Source organism: Clupea harengus, chromosome 16, assembly GCF_900700415.2.
Source record: "Clupea harengus chromosome 16, Ch_v2.0.2, whole genome shotgun sequence".
NCBI lineage: Eukaryota > Metazoa > Chordata > Actinopteri > Clupeiformes > Clupeidae > Clupea > Clupea harengus.
In genome coordinates this window covers 13,617,809-13,637,438 of record NC_045167.1, presented here as the reverse complement: position 1 = coordinate 13,637,438, position 19,630 = coordinate 13,617,809, and the positions used below count along the sequence as shown (strand labels likewise).

The window sequence follows — 19,630 nt, the reverse complement described above, 5'->3', positions numbered from 1 at the left end:
GATGCAGAAACTAACTACAGCGTACCACCCACAGACCAACCAGACCGAACGAGTGAATAGAACACTGAAAACCATGCTCGCCTCATACGTCGGCAACCATCACCAGGATTGGGACCGGTGGCTGCCTGAATTCCGCCTGGCCATCAACACAGCAGTGCACGAGACCACTGGCGTGACCCCTGCTGTGTTAGCTATGGGACGTAACATCACAGGCCCGTTAGAACGTCTCATCCATAAGGCTCCATCTCCCAACACACCGGCATACAACACATTACATGCACACACACAGCTGATGAAAGAGGTCGAAAGGCATGTCGGTGTAGCCAAGGCTAGACAAGCCAGGTACTATAATATACGGCGCAAAGATGTACACTTTGCAGTCGGGAACCTGGTCTGGCTAAGGTCGCATCCACTGTCAAAAGCCTCTGCCAAGTTCTCTGCCAAACTTGCGCCCAGATGGTCAGGGCCTGTTAAGGTAGAGAAAAAATTAGGTCCCGTTAATTACCAGGTTCGTTGGTTGACTGACAAAGTGAGGGTAGATACAGTAAATGTGGTAGACCTGAAGCCCTACTATGGTCCCGATAAGCCGCTGGCTGGGGGGGGGAATGTAAAGGTTGCCTGAATCACCTTTGTACATGGCTAGTGAGAATGAGAATAATATGTATGATTTTGATATGTATGTGTGTTCTCATGTCATGTATGTAAATTTGTAAATCAGCTGACGGTAAGGAACCTGCGTTACGGGAACAGGTGACGTTGATTTAGAGGACTTTAAATGTGAAGGCGGGGGCGTGAGTGTAAAAAGAGAGTTTTTCCGGTTACCTGGATGGAGTTGGAGAGAAACGCGTGGCGATTACAAGAAACCAAGTTTGGATTATACCCTGCCTCATTGGCTTTGGATGCCGTCTTTCCAAGCGGTGGATCACTTACAAGGCAGTTGGGATATCCTGAGGTACGTAGGGGTTCTATATCGAGCGAAATGGTGAGATTGCGCTACCCAGGCTGTGTGGAGCGGCCTCTCATCACGCTGTAAGACGTTTGAATCTCTCTCTATCTGCACCGGACAATAGTTTCTTTTGAGAAACTACGTTTTTGTTTTCACTGCGGGATTTAATCGGGAGACTTTGGGACTGTTGGGTGGATGAACTCTGGGGATGTTTTGATTGTTGGATTAAATGTTTGGCGTTGTTGTTTATGTGTCGGCTGTGTCCGACGTTTGAGTTCGGAACGCGCCATAGAAGCGTGTTGATTGGCTGTTGACAGAATACAACGTGCATTTCACTGAGATACCTGTGTTTTGTGTCTTGTATATTGTCTAAAAGTTTGGGGTGTATGGTGAAGGTAATCCTTAGTATTTATCTGGCAGCAACAGTTCCGGTTATAGTGAAATGGAATCTGCCAGCGACCTAATTTTATAAGCGTAGTAACAATTTTCTCTCGTGAAGAAAGGGCGAATTGTTACACTTTGACCTGTCTACTTTCCCAATACAATAGCCGAAGTATCTAATTCGGCCGTAAAATCCAACAGAGTGTTGGTAAAATATATATACGCCTAATGGTGTTTGTGTGTGCGGGTGCGTTCGTGTTCTGCGCGCACAATTTTTTTTTCACGAAGGGAGGGGTTTACATGTCCAGGCCCAGGGGCCCATGCTTTCATAATCCGCCCATGATATTATGGGACATACAAAGCCAACTAACAACAATGGAAGGGTACCATCTGATAGTTTACACCTTAGGTTCAACCTTAGGTTGCTGGTCTGACAATGACACTGAGTGTTGTAATGTCACCTTTTGGCCTGTAGGTGACCGTCATATGATATAAGTGAGAGCAAATATCAGAGTGACTAGCCCCATACACAAAAATCTAAACGGATGAAAAGTTTCAGTGTCTGTTAAAAAAATATATAAATAAATGATACAAGTACAATCACATAATGTCAAATAAGTTTGCATTCCACAATACTTTTGTAAAACAAACATTATGATCGAATGATAATGACCCACAATATATAGGCCCATAGCGTATTTTTGAGTAGGCAAGTGTATTTGCTTAATGCAGCAAGCCATCTGGGGTTACGACCGTAACCCCGGTTCCCTTAGCAGGGACCAGATATAACATGGGACGAAGTGTAACACCCAGGGCCTGTTTCCAGAGGCCTTACATTTTTTTTTAGGTCCTATAGAGCAGCGGTTCTCAAACAGGGGTCCTTGCCTGGGGGTCCGCGAAAAAGTCTGGCTTTCAAAGTTTTTTTTTTTAATTTTTCTAATTTTTAATTTTTTTTTAATTGCAATACAGTATACAAAACATGTAGACTAAGGTTACATGCTGTACCGATACTAGACAAGTTTTGAAAGGTATAAGTATAGTTACTTCATTAAAATAGCACGCAATCAGAGCGCACACACTGTTCCGCTCCCTGTCAGGCTGACTGCACGCATTGACTGCAAGGGCAGGGCTGCCCAACTCTCACCCATGCAACAGACAGCCTTCACTCATCTCAGGGGAGACATGGCCTCATGTGCAGGAGCTCTGGCCGACCGTCCTCGGCTTGTTTTAAAAAAATGGAAATGGAATTACTTCGGATACGAAGCAGACAGTGAAGGAAAGCCCATCGACACACAGATACCCGTCTGTAAAACATGCTTCAAAGCCACTCAGGCAAAGGGAGGTAACACGTAAAATATGGCTAAGGACCTCTCAGACAGACACCCCGAACTTTTCAGAGAGTTCAAAGAACGACAGGTTAGCAAATGTGATTAAAAATATGAACACCCACAAGGTCACCCATATACAGCCTAACACGAGTAGCCTTAGCCTAGTTTAGCGACAAGCGATTTTCCCCATCACATAATTTTGACTATGCGTAGTACAATGATCATAATGCAGTGTGGTTAACGTAACTAAACCGCACTTTTCACGCTAGTAATGTTAACTGCCATAATCTGCAAGTGATGCATTTAATCTTCTATCAGTACAGGTCGTGTTTATCGTTGCATCGTCTTTTTTAAAGATAGGTTAGCCCTATTGCATGTAGCTATTCTCGTTTAAGACGTTGATCTAGCTTTCAATTTGGCTGCAAGAACGTAGCCCAGTTCATTGTCAAAATTAACCTCTAGAAAGAAAACGCTATACGTGTATAATCAATGCAGTGATGTCACCATGTTGTTTCCATTAGTATCTTGCTGGAGGCTAATACTATAAATGCCATTTGTTAAGTGTTCGTGACAACGCTAATACAGACAAGTGCTCATCACATCAGCCATAAAACAACTGCAGATTTCTGGTTTCCAAAGGTTGCCATCGTTCAGTGACAACAAGACCGGGTAAATAAACTGCACTGGACAAACTATTTGCTGAGAGACAGGAACACCCTTCTCATTGAGTGTCAGTCTGGGATACCAGTTTTGGATAACATTAGGGGGATATTTCATGTTTGTTAATGTCTTTGTTAAAAATAAATCTTCAGAATCATCTCCGTTGGAAAACCCTACAATCTGAGTTGTATTGGAAAACCCTACAATCTGCTTTGATAAAAAAAATGTATTCCATCAATATTTGGTTTTTATGTAAGGTAAACATTATTTAGCTTCTCAGCACATTTTCCAAAAAATGATTTACAAATCTATCCTACATACTGTAAAGTAATGCCGAATGTAATACAATGATTATCTAAAACTCTTGTAATATTAGTACTATATGATTTTAGAGTAAAAGAGTCCAAAAGCATAAAACATTACAAATAGCTATAAGCCTATATGGTTTAATTTGGGATGTGATTATGAGGGGGTCCTCGGAAAATTTTCTACCCTTTGAGGGGTCCCTGGCCCCAAAAAGTTTGAGAACCCCTGCTATAGAGGTCCTTTCTTTTGGCTCCCCCTCCACCCCCTTCGTTGTTGTGAGGCCTACACATACTTTTCTTTACTGTTTTCTTGAAATTGAATAAATTACAAACACATTTATTCACTATCATTGATTTAATATGACTTTAACTGATAACATAATGGAATATAGCCAGGACAGCCTTACAGAGTCGCGACGCTTTGTGTTGCGTTGCTTCGCGTCGAGGTCTGTCTGATCACAAAATTCATAGTTTACCCACCTCTAATTTTACCACTACAGCCCTGTGCGCACCCCATCCCATTGTGGAGGCGTCTGTGGTTACCACTACGCGGCGCGTTACTATGCCCATTGGGGCCGCCGCTATGAAGAATTGTGGCGTCCTCCAGATCGCCAGGGCCTTCCTGCATCTGGAGTCTACCGTCACTCTTTGGTAACTGTTCCTGGCGGAACTGAGATTTAAGGAGAGATACCACATTTGAAAAGGGCGAATGTGCAACATTCCCAGTGGCAGGGCGATCGCAGCAGATGCCATCATGCCCAACAGTCTTTGGCAGAGAAGAGACGAGACTCTTTGCCTTAGCCTGAACTGATTTACGCACAAGCTGATGGCCCTTATTCTTTCTCGAGACAGACCGACTATCATTGAGGTGGAGTCTAGTGTCATGCCCAGAAAATGTGCTGGGGTTTGGCTGGGGCTCAAAGCATGCCCAGAAAATGTGCTGGAGTTTGGCTGGGGCTCAAAGCGCTTTTGCCTCTGTTCACCACAAAGCCTAGGCGATGTAAATGTGACACTACTAGGTGGCAATCTTGCTTTGCCGTCTCCTCTGAACAACTGGAAATTCGTCCAGGTAATTGAATAAACTGAGCTTCTACGCACTTTGTGAAAACCCTCTGTGCCAGCGCTACAGGAGCGCGCAGAACTGGTACGCCTTCCCTCTGAATGCGAACCGCAGAAATCTTTGATGTCTGGGATAGATTGGGATATGGAAGTAAGCGTCTTTTAGATCTATCGTTACAAGCCAGTCTCTTGGCTTTATGGACTGAACTAGCTGGCGGGAAGTCAGCATTCTGAACTTCCTTTTCACAAGCGCCTTGTTCAGTTTACGTAGATCTAGGATTGGCCGATAACCCCCGTCTTTTTTCGGAACTAGGAAGTATCGGCTGTAGAAGCCCTTGTTTACCTCCTTGGGAGGAACATTTAGTATCGCTCCTTTTCGGAGCAGGGAGTCTATCTCCTGTTGTAGGAAAAGGGCCTGCCCCTGCGGCACTACTGACTGAACCACCCCTCTGAATCTTGGAGGGGGGCGAGCAAACTGTAGCGTGTAACCCACTGAAATTGTATTGAGTACCCATGGCGACGCAGCGCATGCGCGCTAACTCTCCGCGCAGCCTCTTCGGCTGGGCTTCGAGTTGAATAATAGGTCGGGAGATAACCCGCTCATGGCCAATCTGCCTATGTCTAGATCTGCGCCCACTCCACTTAGGGAGGGGGACGAGATCTGGGGTTGCCCCCTCACGGTTTTTGAAAAAAATTGGTTGTGTGGGTGCAGTGGGTGCACCGAGGGGGGAGTTACACAAGCATGCCTTATTTCTGCGCCTGTTGGGGCAGTGGTCATGACATATGAGTGTTGTGCTTGTGGGGACTGGTATACCGTGCTTGACATGAATGTTGCATGTGAGCAGCGGGCGGACTACCCTGGTGGTGGCGGAGGATCCACCACCCCCCCTCTTCTCTTTGGCGGCCGTGGGCTTGCCCTGCCTTCCCCCACGACGAGCGGCATGCTGGCGTGGGGCACGGGGCGCATTCTGATCCGGGCGGGGGGCCAGCTGCTGTTCCTGAGGCTGGGCGGAGGGGCGGAAGGGGTGTCTCTGCCAGCCCCGGCGTGCCTGGAACTTGGCTGGGGGTGCTGGGGAGAGGAACCCGCTGCGCTTCACCCCGGTCGTGGGGGTTGTCTGCCCCGAGGAGGACTGGCGCTCTGAGCCGCTGGAGCGAGGCATCCATGCCTGGAAAGCCTCACAGCTTTTCTGCTCCGCCTCGAACTTGGCGGTCATCGTCCCCACCGCCTCTCCAAAGACGCCCTCAACGCTGACTGGAGCATCCAACAGCGGCGCCTTCTCTCTGTCACTAAGTCTCGCCAGAGACAGCCATAGCGACCATTGCGTGGCCACGGCGGCACCCATGCCTGGGAGGTGCAGCGGGTGAGCCGGAGTGAGAGGTCTGTCGCCCGACGCAGCTCGACCACCGTCTCGTTGTCACTCCCCAGTGACGCAGCCTACTCTGTCAGCAGCTTCGCCTGGTTGCGTTGCAGGAGTGCTGTCGTGTTGGTGGAGCAGGCGGCTTGTCCAGCCGCCAGGTATGCCTTCTCGGCCAGGGCCACCTGGTGCCTGGCCACTCGCGTGGGCAGGAGGGGTCTCTGGCCAAGGCGCATCGTGGGGGAGGCGGGCAACAGGTAGCCCGCCACGGTGTCCTCCACCGGCGGGAAGAAGAGGTAGCCGGTCTCCTTTGCGTGGTCGAGGTGGAGGTAGGCGGCGAAGCCGGGGACCGGGGCACGCCCTGGGTAGGGGGTGGCCCACGTGGTCGTTAGCTCCCCATGCACCTCCGCGAAGAAGGGGATGGGGCTGGGAGCCACTACGGGGGGCCCGCCATAAAACTCCCCGTCGAGCAGTGAAGCCTGCACGCTGGGAGGGGGAGGGAGGGGAAGACCCAGGCGGCCCGCCGCCCTCAGCGCTACCTCATGTAGCTGCTGGCCCAAGTTCCTGAATGAGACCGGGGGAGAGGTTGCCCGCAGTTGCTCAGCCACGTCCATACTCGCGTAGTCCTCTTCGGACACCTGCTCGTCACTGAAGTCGAGCAGGCTCTCTGACTCCAGCCCAAAGTCCAATTCCGGAGCGGGCTGGTCGTCAAAGCTAGCGGGCATCTCCACCGCCTCGTGGTCTGTTGCTACCAGGAGAGCGGGTGGAGGAGTGGGAGAGGGAGACGGGCAAGAGGGTAAGGCTGCGGCGCGCACGCGGCTGCCTGACACCCCACTGCCCGAAGTCGATGGAGCACGCAGCCCAACTGGGGGAATCTCCCCAGTCGGCGCTGGCGTCGGCTTCCTAGCGTCCTTGCGCTCCCAATACGCAAGGCGCTTCGTTGCTCTGGCCAGCGTCATGCTGGCACAGACGTCGCAGGCGGGGTCGTCACCGCTGATTGCTGCCTCCGCGTGGTCTCTCCCCAGGCAGACGACGCATCGGCGGTGTCGGTCCAACTTTTCCTTAGCGTGCCCACAGTCTGGGTACGCCTGCCTCGACATGTTCTGAAACGAAAGAAAGTTAGTACGAGTCCAAACTATCACAACGAAGCATGTTGAATAGCAGAAATAGCTAGCAAGCTAGTCAGATCGCTAGCCAGCTAGCAGATAGTATCTCAAACTCCTCAGGCTAAAGCCAATACGCAGCGCTCTGAGCTAGTAACGGGACGTAACCCACAACTCCCCAACTCAAAGGAGAGAGTAGCTTGCGTAGCTAAAGCAAGAGAATTTAATTAAATTGCGTGTTGTGAAATCACTTGGAGCGGTTCACTCCAAGCGAAGATATGAAAAGAGGACGATTGTAGTCCAACACCTGCATTCATGCACTCCAGAGGGGGCGGGCTCTGGAGAGTTATTGGACGAATCTCAGCCTTCCGGCGTGAGTGAAAAGTGCTTCGATTGGTTCCGTGACTACGTCACGTCCCATATGTTATATCGCAGTCCACTGCGATAGGGAACTATATGAATGGTCTGTACTTATGTGCTGATATCCTCTTTATTAAGCTGGGCCAGAACAGCTCCAGCCATGATCTGGATACGATTTAAATGCCTGAAAACTCAAATCTTCGCATGGGAAGTGGAGGTGCTAGTATGAGCCTACAAGCTGTGGTGACAAGCCTCAGTCTGCAAGTCTCCAGCGATAATGACCATCAAAGATATTTTTCAGTTTCCTGTGCAGTTTCCTGTGCAGTTTCCCTAAGAGTTATTCTCCATATATAGTATGTAAGTCTACAGAGGCATCCACTCATTTCTTCACACTGCAATGACTTCATTTGCATACACCTTCTTTGTACAGAGCATGCATTTGTCTCCAGCCCAGAACCTTTTTCACTGATCACACGTTCAGTCGGAGAGGACTGCATGTTCTTCAGGTGATCTGGTCTAGCTTTTGGAATCAATAGAAAATGGCATTTTTTTACTATTTTTTAGTTCTGGCTGTGGATGTGTTCTCTGTCTTTGCCCGGATGTCTACGAAATGCCTTGTGCTGGAGGAGGCCTCACCATATCCACTTTTCCCCATCCACAAATCAAGCCTGTGCCCACGTAGTCAGCTTACAGCTGCCTGTCTGAATGTTTCTGACTTGGCATTGGAACTTTCCACAGTCCCAAGAGCCATCAACGTTCTATGTGTGTGGGTAGGTCATGGATCAACACTTCAGCCTAATGTTCTCACCCAATTTCAAAGTCTCAGGAGCATGCACATCTACGGCTGTCTGTCTGCAATCCTCCCAGAAGCCTTCATTTTGATAATACAATGTCATGTGAAGGGGAAATAAACACACTTGTTGTTTCCAGTAATCAAACATTCTATTCAATATGTAGTTTTGTGTTCTGTGCACTCAACTCCTCAAACCAGCTTTAATAACACAAATCCATCACCAAAATTCTTCCATCAAATTGTCTTCTTGCTCTGATGTGTGTCTCTGTCTTGACCATTGCCACTCTAACCAAACCATTACCCAGCCTGTGCAATTAAATAATCTCTAAAACAACATGACTGTAATTCAGATTTGCTGATTAAGAGAAACTTGACAGCACATTCCATTCTTACACATAACTTTCATTCTCTGCATCTCCTAGTCAACTGAAGAGATCCTGATATTCTGCAGATTGAGTGCAAAAAACAACGATGCATATACATGATATAATGCAACAGCAGTTGTAAACACAAAGCCAAGATCAGTCATTTTATTATCATTAATATACAGTACATATGGCATGCTAATGTAAGATCTGCCCTGGACCAGTTAGTTAAAACGCAGAACCAGGTGATATTATTTAGTAGTTCAATGTTAAGAGAGACTCCTGCTTCACACTGCAGTGACATACAGATGGAAGAAAACAAAGCTTCAGTCTGATGAGCAAAGGGGAAACTGAACCAACTGCCTTCAGTCTTATCATTGAAACCAGGCTCGTACAGAGAGACGCACATGAGGTGTGATTGAGGAAGTTAAAGTAGATTTACAGGCATCAGACCATGTTTGCATCGAAAGAGGCGTTTCCACACATTGCACTAAAAATATTTTTGTTTGCACATGCTATGATAGATGATAAAGTGGCTTGTCGGTCTCACTAAAGGCCATGCTGGAACACCCCTGGAACACCCCTGATCTGCGAGCTTTCAGTCGCAGAAGTGTCTTTAGAAGGTCTGTGTGTACTAGAGTGGCTTCAGCATCTCGGTGAGGATGACTTCCCTCCACATTTTTTTGCTTGTGTCTGTGCAAGTGTTTTGCATCTGGGCCTGGCTGTCGCAAAAATGCCTGCTGTTCTATGAAGATGGTTCGTACTCAGATAATAACATGCTCTTCTTCGGTGGTACATGCCCACGCAGCAACGCCACAGCTGTCTGCAGGGATGTCACTGACATAGAGCTAGAACTATCAGCGATCATGGCTGACATTGAGATTCTGTGTCTTTGGGTAAACCATGGGTCATCGCTTCAGCCAGCAATCTTCTCCAAATTTCACAATCTCAGGAGCATGTACATCTACGGCTGTCTGTCTGCAATCCTCCCAGAAGCCTTCAGAGGACTCTCCAACCTACACCTGCTCTCCATGGCTAGCCCAGAACGCTGCAATACATCGGCCCCATCTAAGGTATTTAATGATCTGCACATTCTGGAGGAACTGAAACTTCAAAACTATACTCTATCGGAAATGGCAGCAGATGTTTTTGATGGACTGAGTCACATGAAAAGACTTGATGTTAAGGGCAATGACGACTTCTCAGAGCTTCTTTGTAAACTATCATATTTTTCAGCCTCCCTGGAATATTTAGGTATCAAAATGGAGGATGCTGTGGTTTTAACAACTCCAAATTGCACATATGGCCCGATCAGGTTTCCTTCTCTGAGGGAAGTCAACTTTTCCTTTCCACGCCTCAAGTCAATTGAACAAATTGCTTTTAGATACTTTGATAGGGTATCATTATTAAACATGCCAATGAATGATGTGCTCCAGACTCAACTCCTACACTCTGGGATCCAACAACTTGATCAGATGCAGTTCAGTCTGAATGAAGTAAACATCAAATCTATCTGTGAAATTGTATTTGCCCTCTCTGTCTCTCATATCAGTTTGCATTTCGATACGTTACAAGAGTACTCTGAGTCATCATGGGAGAAATGTTACAAGCTGGAAGAAATCACACTTGACGGGCAGAATTTAACAAACATTGATCTCAGCTTCATGTCCACTTTGAAAAATGTAACGTTCTTCGAAATTGAAACAGACGGTGCATGTACCACTGTTGAAGATGAATCTCTGACCACTCTTTGTACGAGACATGTTTCTTTAACAGCATTGAGGAGTTTCATTTACAGAACTAATCAGTACCTGACGCTCAGCACCAACCTGTTTGTTTGTGTAAGTCACCTGGAACAACTGGTGTTAGAGGGAAAGTTTACACGGATTGAGAGCTTTGCATTTGAAGGACTTAACAATTTGCGGTTCCTTGAGCTGAAAATGGAAAACTACTTTGCCCCTGAAGAACAGCACACAACTGAAAAAAACTGCTTAAAAAATGTAACTATCCTGGACACAATTAGTCAGGGTAATTTAACTGTTGAAAAGGATGCTTTTAAAGGACTGACTGTGCTCCGGGTCTTATATTTCAAAGCACATATTTTAGCAATAAAAGCTAAATATTTCTTAGGTCTTGAAAATTTACTTGAATTACAACTCAGTGTTTGCAGAATTCAAACCATTGAAGACTTTGCTTTTGCAAATCTTGGGCAGTTGAAAAAAATGAGCCTTAGTTTTAACAGAATATCAAAAATTCAAATGAATACTTTCAAGGGACTTCAGAACTTGGAGAGATTGATGCTTGACAATAATCCCTTAAAGGATTTGGAAGCATCTTCCTTCTCCCATTTCCCCTCCCTCAGGGTTCTCCATCTTGGAAATCTGATGTTTTCCAACTCTGAGCACTCTGGCATGCAGGTCCTCAACCTGAGTCTCATCTTTGGGGGCTTCCCTCACCAGCTGTCTGACCTCACCATCACGTCTGCTGTGCGCCCCATGACTCTGGTCATCGCTGATGACAGCGCCCCAGACGAGGGCCTGAGTCTCTCACTCTCAGGCCAGAAGATTGTTTTATGGGGTTGTGAAAGACGTTTTTTTAAATCTGTCATCAAACTTCACGTCACGGCTGATCACTTCTTGTGTGCGCCTGACCTCACTGTTGCCCTACAGCACTTCACCTCTGTGGTCGATTTGTTTTTTAGCCAGTGGTATACTAGCACAATTCAAGATCTTTCTGGCTTGAGCAGACTTGTGCATTTAAAAAGACTTAAACTCACAAATATTGATTTCTACAAACAACCTGGTTTCAATGTCATGTTTAATGGCTTGACCAAACTTGAGAGTCTGAGTCTCTACAATTGCTTAGTGAATTCCTTTGACAGGGTCATCAGTGTGGACATGAAGTCTCTGAAATATTTGTACCTTCATATTTCATCTGAGACCACTGTATACAAGCAGTTCTTTGAGCCCTTGAACAGCCTAAGATCTGTTGTCCTATTTGATCCACGACTCTTCTGCAACTGTGAAAACTCCTGGTTCATTAGCTGGGCAAAGCAAGAGAGCCAAGTGGGGGTGTTTCCTGTCTCGAAGCAGCACAGAACACTGCAGTGCCTAAATGGAAACAGGCTCCAGGACTTGGACAGGTACGGCCTGTCCCACTGCAGGCCGGAGGAGGGGTTTGAGCTTTTCCTCAGCACCACTGGCCTCCTTGTGTTCTTCATCGTGGCTGTTCTCGTGTACCGGCTGCACAGCAACACTAGAGGGCACTACCGCTATGATGTCTTTGTGTCGCACAGTGGTGAAAATGAGAGCTGGGTCGTGGAGAGGCTCCTGCCCAGTCTGGAGCAGAGAGGGCCTCCATTTTTGCGCCTCTGCCTTTCTAGGAAGGAGTTCCAGCTGGGGAAGGACACTGTGGAGAATATCACCGACAGTCTCTACAGAAGCCGCCGCACCCTCTGCCTGGTCAGCCGCCACTTCCTGCGGAGCAACTGGTGCTCCCTGGAGATGCGACTAGGCACCTACCGGCTGCAGGTGGAGCACAGGGATGTGCTCATCCTGGTGTTTCTGGAGAAGATCCCTTCTAACCTGCTCTCTGCCCACCACAGGCTGGCCCGACTGGTCAAGACCAGGACTTACATAGACTGGCCTCAAGACCCGGCCCAGCAGGAGGCCTTCTGGGACATACTGTGGAACAAACTAGTTACAGAAAAGGTGTTATGAGTTGCCATGCACCATTTTTTTTATTGTTAACGGTACTTTTTTAATAAAACTTGAATGTAACATAAAGTAGAGCAAACATGTAAAAATTGCTTTCTGATATAGATAACACATTATTTTGAAGAAATTGTTAGGATAAACAGACACCTCTTTTGATGGATAAATTATGAGAGATCTCTGATGGTTAATGTTGCTCACGTGAACAAATATTTTTTATGAACCACAAGATGCATTAAGAATCGGATCGTTTGGAAATAGATCCAAAGAGTAGATGTGGCCTGGGACAGTTCTAAAATGGTGTTTGAAGCAAAAGTGAATTCTGCGAAGACTCAACTGATTATTCTTCAGTGTTATGTGGCAGAGCTGTAAATGTGTGTGTACACTTGGTTGTGAATCAGATTTCAATGTATTCTGGAGTAAGTACAACCTGTACAATTTGTCACATGAAATGTACAATAGTGTACAATAATGTTCACAGGAGGCTCCTTATAGCAATATTTTGTAGTTTTTACTGTATTTCTTTAAGTATGTTTGGGTACGTAGCTAGTTTGTCTAACAGCCTCAAATAAATGTTGATAATACAATGTCATGTGAAGGGGAAATAAACTCACTTGTTGTTTCCAGTAATCAAACATTCTATTCAATATGTAGTTTTGTGTTCTGTGCACGCAACTCCTCAAAAACAGCTTTAATAACACAAATCCATCACCAAAATTCTGCCATCAAATTGTCTTCTTGCTCTGATGTGTGTCTCTGTCATGACCATTGCCACTCTAACCAAACCAATATCCAGGCTGTGCAATTAAATAATCTCTAAAACAACATGACTGTAATTCAGATTCGCTGATTAAAAGAAACTTGACAGCACATTCCATTCTTACACATAACTTTCATTCTCTGCATCTCTTAGTCAACTGAAGAGATCCTGATATTCTGCAGATTGAGTGCAAAAAACAACGATGCATATACATGATATAATGCAACAGCAGTTGTAAACACAAAGCCAAGATCAGTCATTTTATTATCATTAATATACATATTGCATGCTAATGTAAGGTGTACACTGGACCAGGTGAAATTATTTAGTAGTTAATTGTTAACAGAGACTCCTACTTCACACTGCAGTGACATACAGATGGAGGAAAACAAAGTTCAGTCTGATGAGCAAAGGGGGAAATGAACAAACTGCCTTCAGTCTTATCATTGAAACCAGGCTCATACAGAGAGGTGCACATAAGGTGTGAATGAGAAAGTTAAAGTACATTTACAGGCATTAGACCATGTTTGCATCATTTTCCACACTGCACTAAAAATATGGAACAAATGGAACACTATGGAATAAACTAGTGACAGACAAGGCGTAATAGGTTGCCATACACCATTTTTTGAAATCCTTAACTGAACTTTTTTAATACAACTCTGAATGTCACAAAAAGAAGGGCACACATGTAAAAATTGCATCCATATATAGATATCAAATTATTTTGAACAAATTGTAAGGATGGACAGACACAACTTTTGATGGAAAAAGTAAAAGAGATAAAAGAGAGTGTTGTAATGACACGTTTTGGCCTGTAGGTGACAGTCAGATAACATGAGTGAGAGCAAATACCACAGAGACTAGCCCATAGGGTGGAAATGGCCAAACACAAACATCTAAATAGACGAAAAGGGGAATTTCAGTGTCTGTTATAAAAATAGAAATAAAGGATATAAGTACAATCCCATAATGTAAAATAGGTTTGCATTCCACAATCCCTTTCGAAAACACACATTATAATTGAATGATAATGACCCATAATATATAGGCCCATTCATTTGAATGGCTTGGATAAAGATATAGCAGCAATAAGATGCTCTTGTCAAACTTGTGAGATCTATTCCCCTATTAAAAGTGTTATCACTGTTGGCTGATTACAAGTCAAAACAACAATGCACAATACTGCTTAAATGAAAACAATCTATGTTTTAAAAAGTGAGCAGCTTCAAATAGCAATATGCTGAATTAGCTTACTTTTGGTAAACCCCATCATTCATATTAATGACATCTTTCTCTGTGGAAATGTATCATTGAATTGCAGACTTTGACCTTGAAAAATATCCTGAAAATTTCAGCGGATAACACATATTATGCAGGGATGGATTACCATGAGTTCAGGGGGCCCCTAAACCAGAGCCTCTGCGTGAAGTCGCTGTTATGTATCTCTTATTTGTGGTTGAAAGAGGTGTATTTTGTTAATATGCTGTTGGCTTTAATTGAGTGCACCTGCGCTGTGTTAGAAAATGTGCATGTGTGCCAGGGGCGTACCTAGAGACAATGCAGCCAACGCGGTGGGTTCGTGGGCTATGCAGGCCCTGCCTTGGTACTTTTCTCAGTCATATAACTGTCTGAGTGTCGTCAGTTTAATGCGACTGTGATCAACGATTCATTTATTTGGATCCTCCAGGATACCTTATGCTATATATGCCCTCAAAATGGCAAACCTGTCTGTCATGGATTTCATTATTTTTGGAGGAAAATCTTCAGTAGTAATCTATAACACAATTATATGCTCATCGTACATGAACTATAGAAACTATTAAAAAACCGATTCAATTAAATTAATCATTTTTAATTTTCTTTGTTATTTTTGTCATATACAGATATGCATATGCAATGATGATTGCTAGGTAATATGTATCTTGTTGTCCAATGTCAAGTCTCGATTTGATCATGTGACGATACAATACGATATAGCTAGTTTAGGCGCAAAATCTGAACGTCAAGAGGCACAGCATGTCAGCCGTATGGCCCCTCCTTAAATGTAGGAATGCCCAGGACACAGAAGTACCACAAGAGATATGTATAAAAATACTTTTATTTTGTATTAAAACATTGATTATAATTTAAGTGTTAAAAGCATCTTAAAATCCAAGCAATCTCCACAAGATAGTCCAGTCACAAGCCGTCGGTTAACAGTGAACCCTTTGCAGTCAATCCGGGCTGTAATCTGTCCAGTGTAGAGTCTGGTGTGACGTCGTGGCCGGTGCCCCCTCACGAACGGTGGGATTCCCCGTGGATTCCCAATGACGTCAGTTGCGGCCTCCCGGAAACAGCATCCACATACACCACAAACAAGTAATTAAGACTCGTCCCAGCCAATACACAAAACACCACAACACAGGGCACAGTATCAGGATGGCAGAACTACTTCCCTTTATGCTGGGTATTGTGAACGTTGAGTCTTTTCGCGTTGTTGGCTTCTCACGGTTCCAATCGAACGTCAGTGTAGTTCATCTCAAATCGGCCACCAGCAAACCTCGGAAGTCTGTGTGGGGAATAGTAGTCCATGCAATGTAATTTCACACGGTGCACGTAATGAAAAGATCACAGCAATACAACAGTGAACAGTGAACATGAGATCACAGCAATCAATACATTTTATGAGCACAGCAATAAAAAAGTCACAGCACACAATATTTGCAAACAACTAAACCTATACGGTCCTAATAGGCTGACACAGCACACCTACAAGCCGAACAACCCCTTTCAAACATAAAAGTGGTGATGCATGATTTGCTTTATCAATGGACAGGATAGCCAGCCCATTCAGCCTCTCCTGCCCAATGCTGCCCCTCAGGTAGGTCTTAATGAGTTTCAATTTAGAAAAGGATCACTCGGCTGTTGCCCTGTCACATGTAATGTCATAAACAATAGCAGGGCAGTGCACATCTCACCGAAGGTGGATGTTACGGAGTAGACTTTGACGTGTCTACTTTCCCAATACAATAGCCGAAGTATCTAATTCGACCGTAAAATCCAACAGAGTGTTGGTAAAATATATATATACGCCTAAGGGTGTTTGTGTGTGCGTTCGTTTTGCGCGCACAATTTTTTTTTCACGAAGGGGGGGGTTTACATGTCCAGGCCCAGGGGCCCATGGTTTCATAATCCGCCCATGATATTATGGGACATACAAAGCCAACTAACAACAATGGAAGGGTCCCATCTGATAGTTTACACCTTAGGCTCAACCTTAGGTTGCTGGTCTGACAATGACACTGAGTGTTGTAATGTCACCTTTTGGTCTGTAGGTGACCGTCATATGATATAAGTGAGAGCAAATATCACAGTGACTAGCCCCATACACAAAAATCTAAACGGATGAAAAGTTTCAGTGTCTGTTATAAAAAAATTAGGGCTGTCAGCGTTAACGCGTTAATCTATGCGATTAATGCGGCCGCGATTAACGCGATAAAATATTTTAACGCAATTAAAAAAAACAAATAATAATAATAATCTTTTTGTTGGATAGGACATGAAGATTACATCAGGCCAGACTTGAACCTGTGTCCCCTCGGGCAATGTAGCCCGTAAGTAGGGGGCTTGGCCTACCATTTTATGGGAGCGATGAGGGACAGGTGGGGCTTGAATAGCCCCCCTTGTTCAAAGTGGGGAATGACAGAAAAAGTTTGAGAACCACTGCGGTAGTTGAAGATGGAGAGAGCTGAGAGATTGTTGGGTGGAAAGTCTCTGTTTAAGAGCCAAAATGACGGAACAATCGACAAAACTAAAGTTGTATGTAGCATTTGTCAAGCTGAATTTAGCTATCACAGAAGCAGCTCGTCTTGAAGTTATCACCTTAATGCAAAGCACCCGACAGAAAGCAGTCCCAGGTTAGATGATCGCCAACCCACACTCCATGACTTCTCTAGGAAAATAGCTAGACCAGTCCGTGAAAAGGTTGCCATTTGGGTTGCCGGTGACTGTCGGCCCATCAACATAGTTGAGGACAGTGGGCTGATTGAGGTGATTCGAATTGCTTCAGGGGAAATTCTTACGATTTTCCGTTGAGGGGCACCATTGTGTTTAAAAAAAAAATACAATTAAACAACAGTGTCTAAAATACACGCTGTATGAAGTGATTACTCGTTAATTCATAAGATTTAGTCTTAAGAAGAAAAAAAATTAATTAATTTCAAAATGTGCGATTAATTAGTTAATTTTTTTTAAATCTATTGACAGCCCTAAAAAAATATAAATAAATGATACAAGTACAATCACATAATGTCAAATAAGTTTGCATTCCACAATACTTTTGTAAAACAAACATTATGATCGAATGATAATGACCCACAATATATAGGCCCATAGCGTATTTTTGAGTAGGCAAGTGTATTTGCTTAATGCAGCAAGCCATCTGGGGTTACGACCGTAACCCCGGTTCCCTTAGCAGGGACCAGATATAACATATGGGACGAAGTGTAACACCCAGGGCCTGTTTCCAGAGGCCTTAAAAAAAAATTTAGGTCCTATAGAGGTCCTTTCTTTTGTCTCCCCCTCCACCCCCTTCATTGTTGTGAGGCCTACACATACTTTTCTTTACTGTTTTCCAGTGTTGTATAGTAACGAAGTAGAAATACTTCGTTACTGTACTTAAGTCGTTTTTTTGGATATCTGTACTTTACTTTACTACTTATATTTCTGTTTACTTTTACTTTTACTTCGCTACATTTTGCAAAGAAAACGGATACTTTTACTCCGATACATTTCCCCTGAAACCTTCGTTACTCGTTACAAAATCAAATCATATTTAGAAAAAAAAATAATCATGAGAGTGACGAGACCAACGTCGGGGACTGTGGTAGAACACAGACTGCAAGCAGGTTTGGCGAATCAGTGGTCCTAGTGCACGTTAATGCGTTATTGACCGTTACCATGGAAACACCAATGAGCGTGAACCACACAGGCCAAAGTTAACATTGAGCGGTTGGGCACTTTCAGATGTGCCCCACGAAATCTGCATGGCAACTAGACTGGAATAATGCGAAAACCGCGAGACCTGTACCCCGTGACTAAGAGAAAAAAAACATACAGTCAGATCAAAATCAGACAGATCAATGCCAGTAACGTTACTGCTAGTTAGCTATCGCTAGTTTTCGAGTATTTGGGAAGTATTTTAATTCAGCCTACAATGAATAATGTAGACTAGTTGTTGAGGGTGCAATTTAGAACATTGTCGTTGGAAGATGAATTAGAAATTAATTGTTTGGGGCCCACACAAAAGGATTAAGTCATTCACAAGAAACACGATGGGACAGCAGAGACTGAACGCCCTCTCCATGCTTTCCATTGAAAACCCGTTTGTTCATGGACTGGTGGATTTTAACAGCAAAGTCATCGAGAGGTTTGCTCAAGCAAAGAACCACCGCGCCAACTTCCTATTTAGGTGATCTGCATTGGTGAGTCAAACCTTTTTTTGGAGCTGATGGATGTATCAATGCAATCTGCAAGGACATCGTCTTTTTACAAAGTTTTGTTCATTTAGCAGCATGTTTTGTTGCGGTTATTTGTTTAAGTTGTGCCTTTCGCTTCATATTGTATGCCACACGTGTGCCACAAGCTTAATAAATTAGTCAAGTTATTTGAGCTATGTGTCTGTCTAATTTTTTTACTTTGTTGCAATCATTTTACTTTAATGCTGTATTATAGGCAACATCTTTGTGTTGCGCTGAGCGCTGAAGCATGTGAAATGTATTTTAAATTTCTGCTCCCTGCTGGCACTCAAAATGCAGCCCATAACATATCTTACTGGTCTACTGCTTATAATAATCAGCTACCTCTAGTTTTTTGACGGTGACATGAAGTCATACAAAATTGCCCCACCAGAAATTTCAGGCTAAAATCGCCACTGCTCCAGATCAAGGCAAAATGGACTGCAATATGCAGTGGAAGGATATATCCAAAACATTAAGATCAACAACGAAGGGGACACAACAATAATCGAAGCAAAAGCACACAGGTCTCAATCAAAAAATTAGAAACCCCACGACCTCTTCATTAAATGCCACAAGTACAACCTTGTAGACTAGTCATGTTCTTTCACCGCTGGGTAATATCTGTGTATAATATTTCAAGCTAGCTAATAACCTACAAAGATTATTTATTCTTATTCTTTATTCCATCTCTGGCGAAGTATCTAGCTAGTTAGCTAGGATGGTGTCAATCAACACTACAGTAATGTAGCAGTGTGGAGCAAAATAGCTGCTAGTAACGTTATTGTTCAAGGGATGTGTGTGCATGTTGCTGAAAGTATTTCACAGTCACTGTACAGATAACTTGCTTGTAAAACTGATGATCCTGATGTAATGCTATGGCTTTGTATCAGATCGCCAGGTTATTGCTCTCAGGTTGTGCCTTATGCATACCTTGGGATACTCAGGAGCCCATTCACAAAATGTTAAAAAGATTAAAATTTAAAAAATTCATAATGGCTTTT

General features: G+C 44.2%; 1 protein-coding gene across 1 annotated transcript; it reads left to right on the top strand.

Annotated features, from left to right (window-relative positions):
- Positions 1–8,392: 8,392 nt before the first annotated feature.
- LOC105897504 (toll-like receptor 13) lies at positions 8,393–13,529 on the top strand. Its single transcript, XM_031582529.2, has one exon. It carries the CDS (start codon positions 9,318–9,320, stop codon positions 12,372–12,374), a length of 3,057 nt encoding a protein of 1,018 aa, XP_031438389.1. The 5' UTR covers positions 8,393–9,317; the 3' UTR covers positions 12,375–13,529.
- The last annotated feature ends 6,101 nt before the right edge of the window (positions 13,530–19,630 follow it).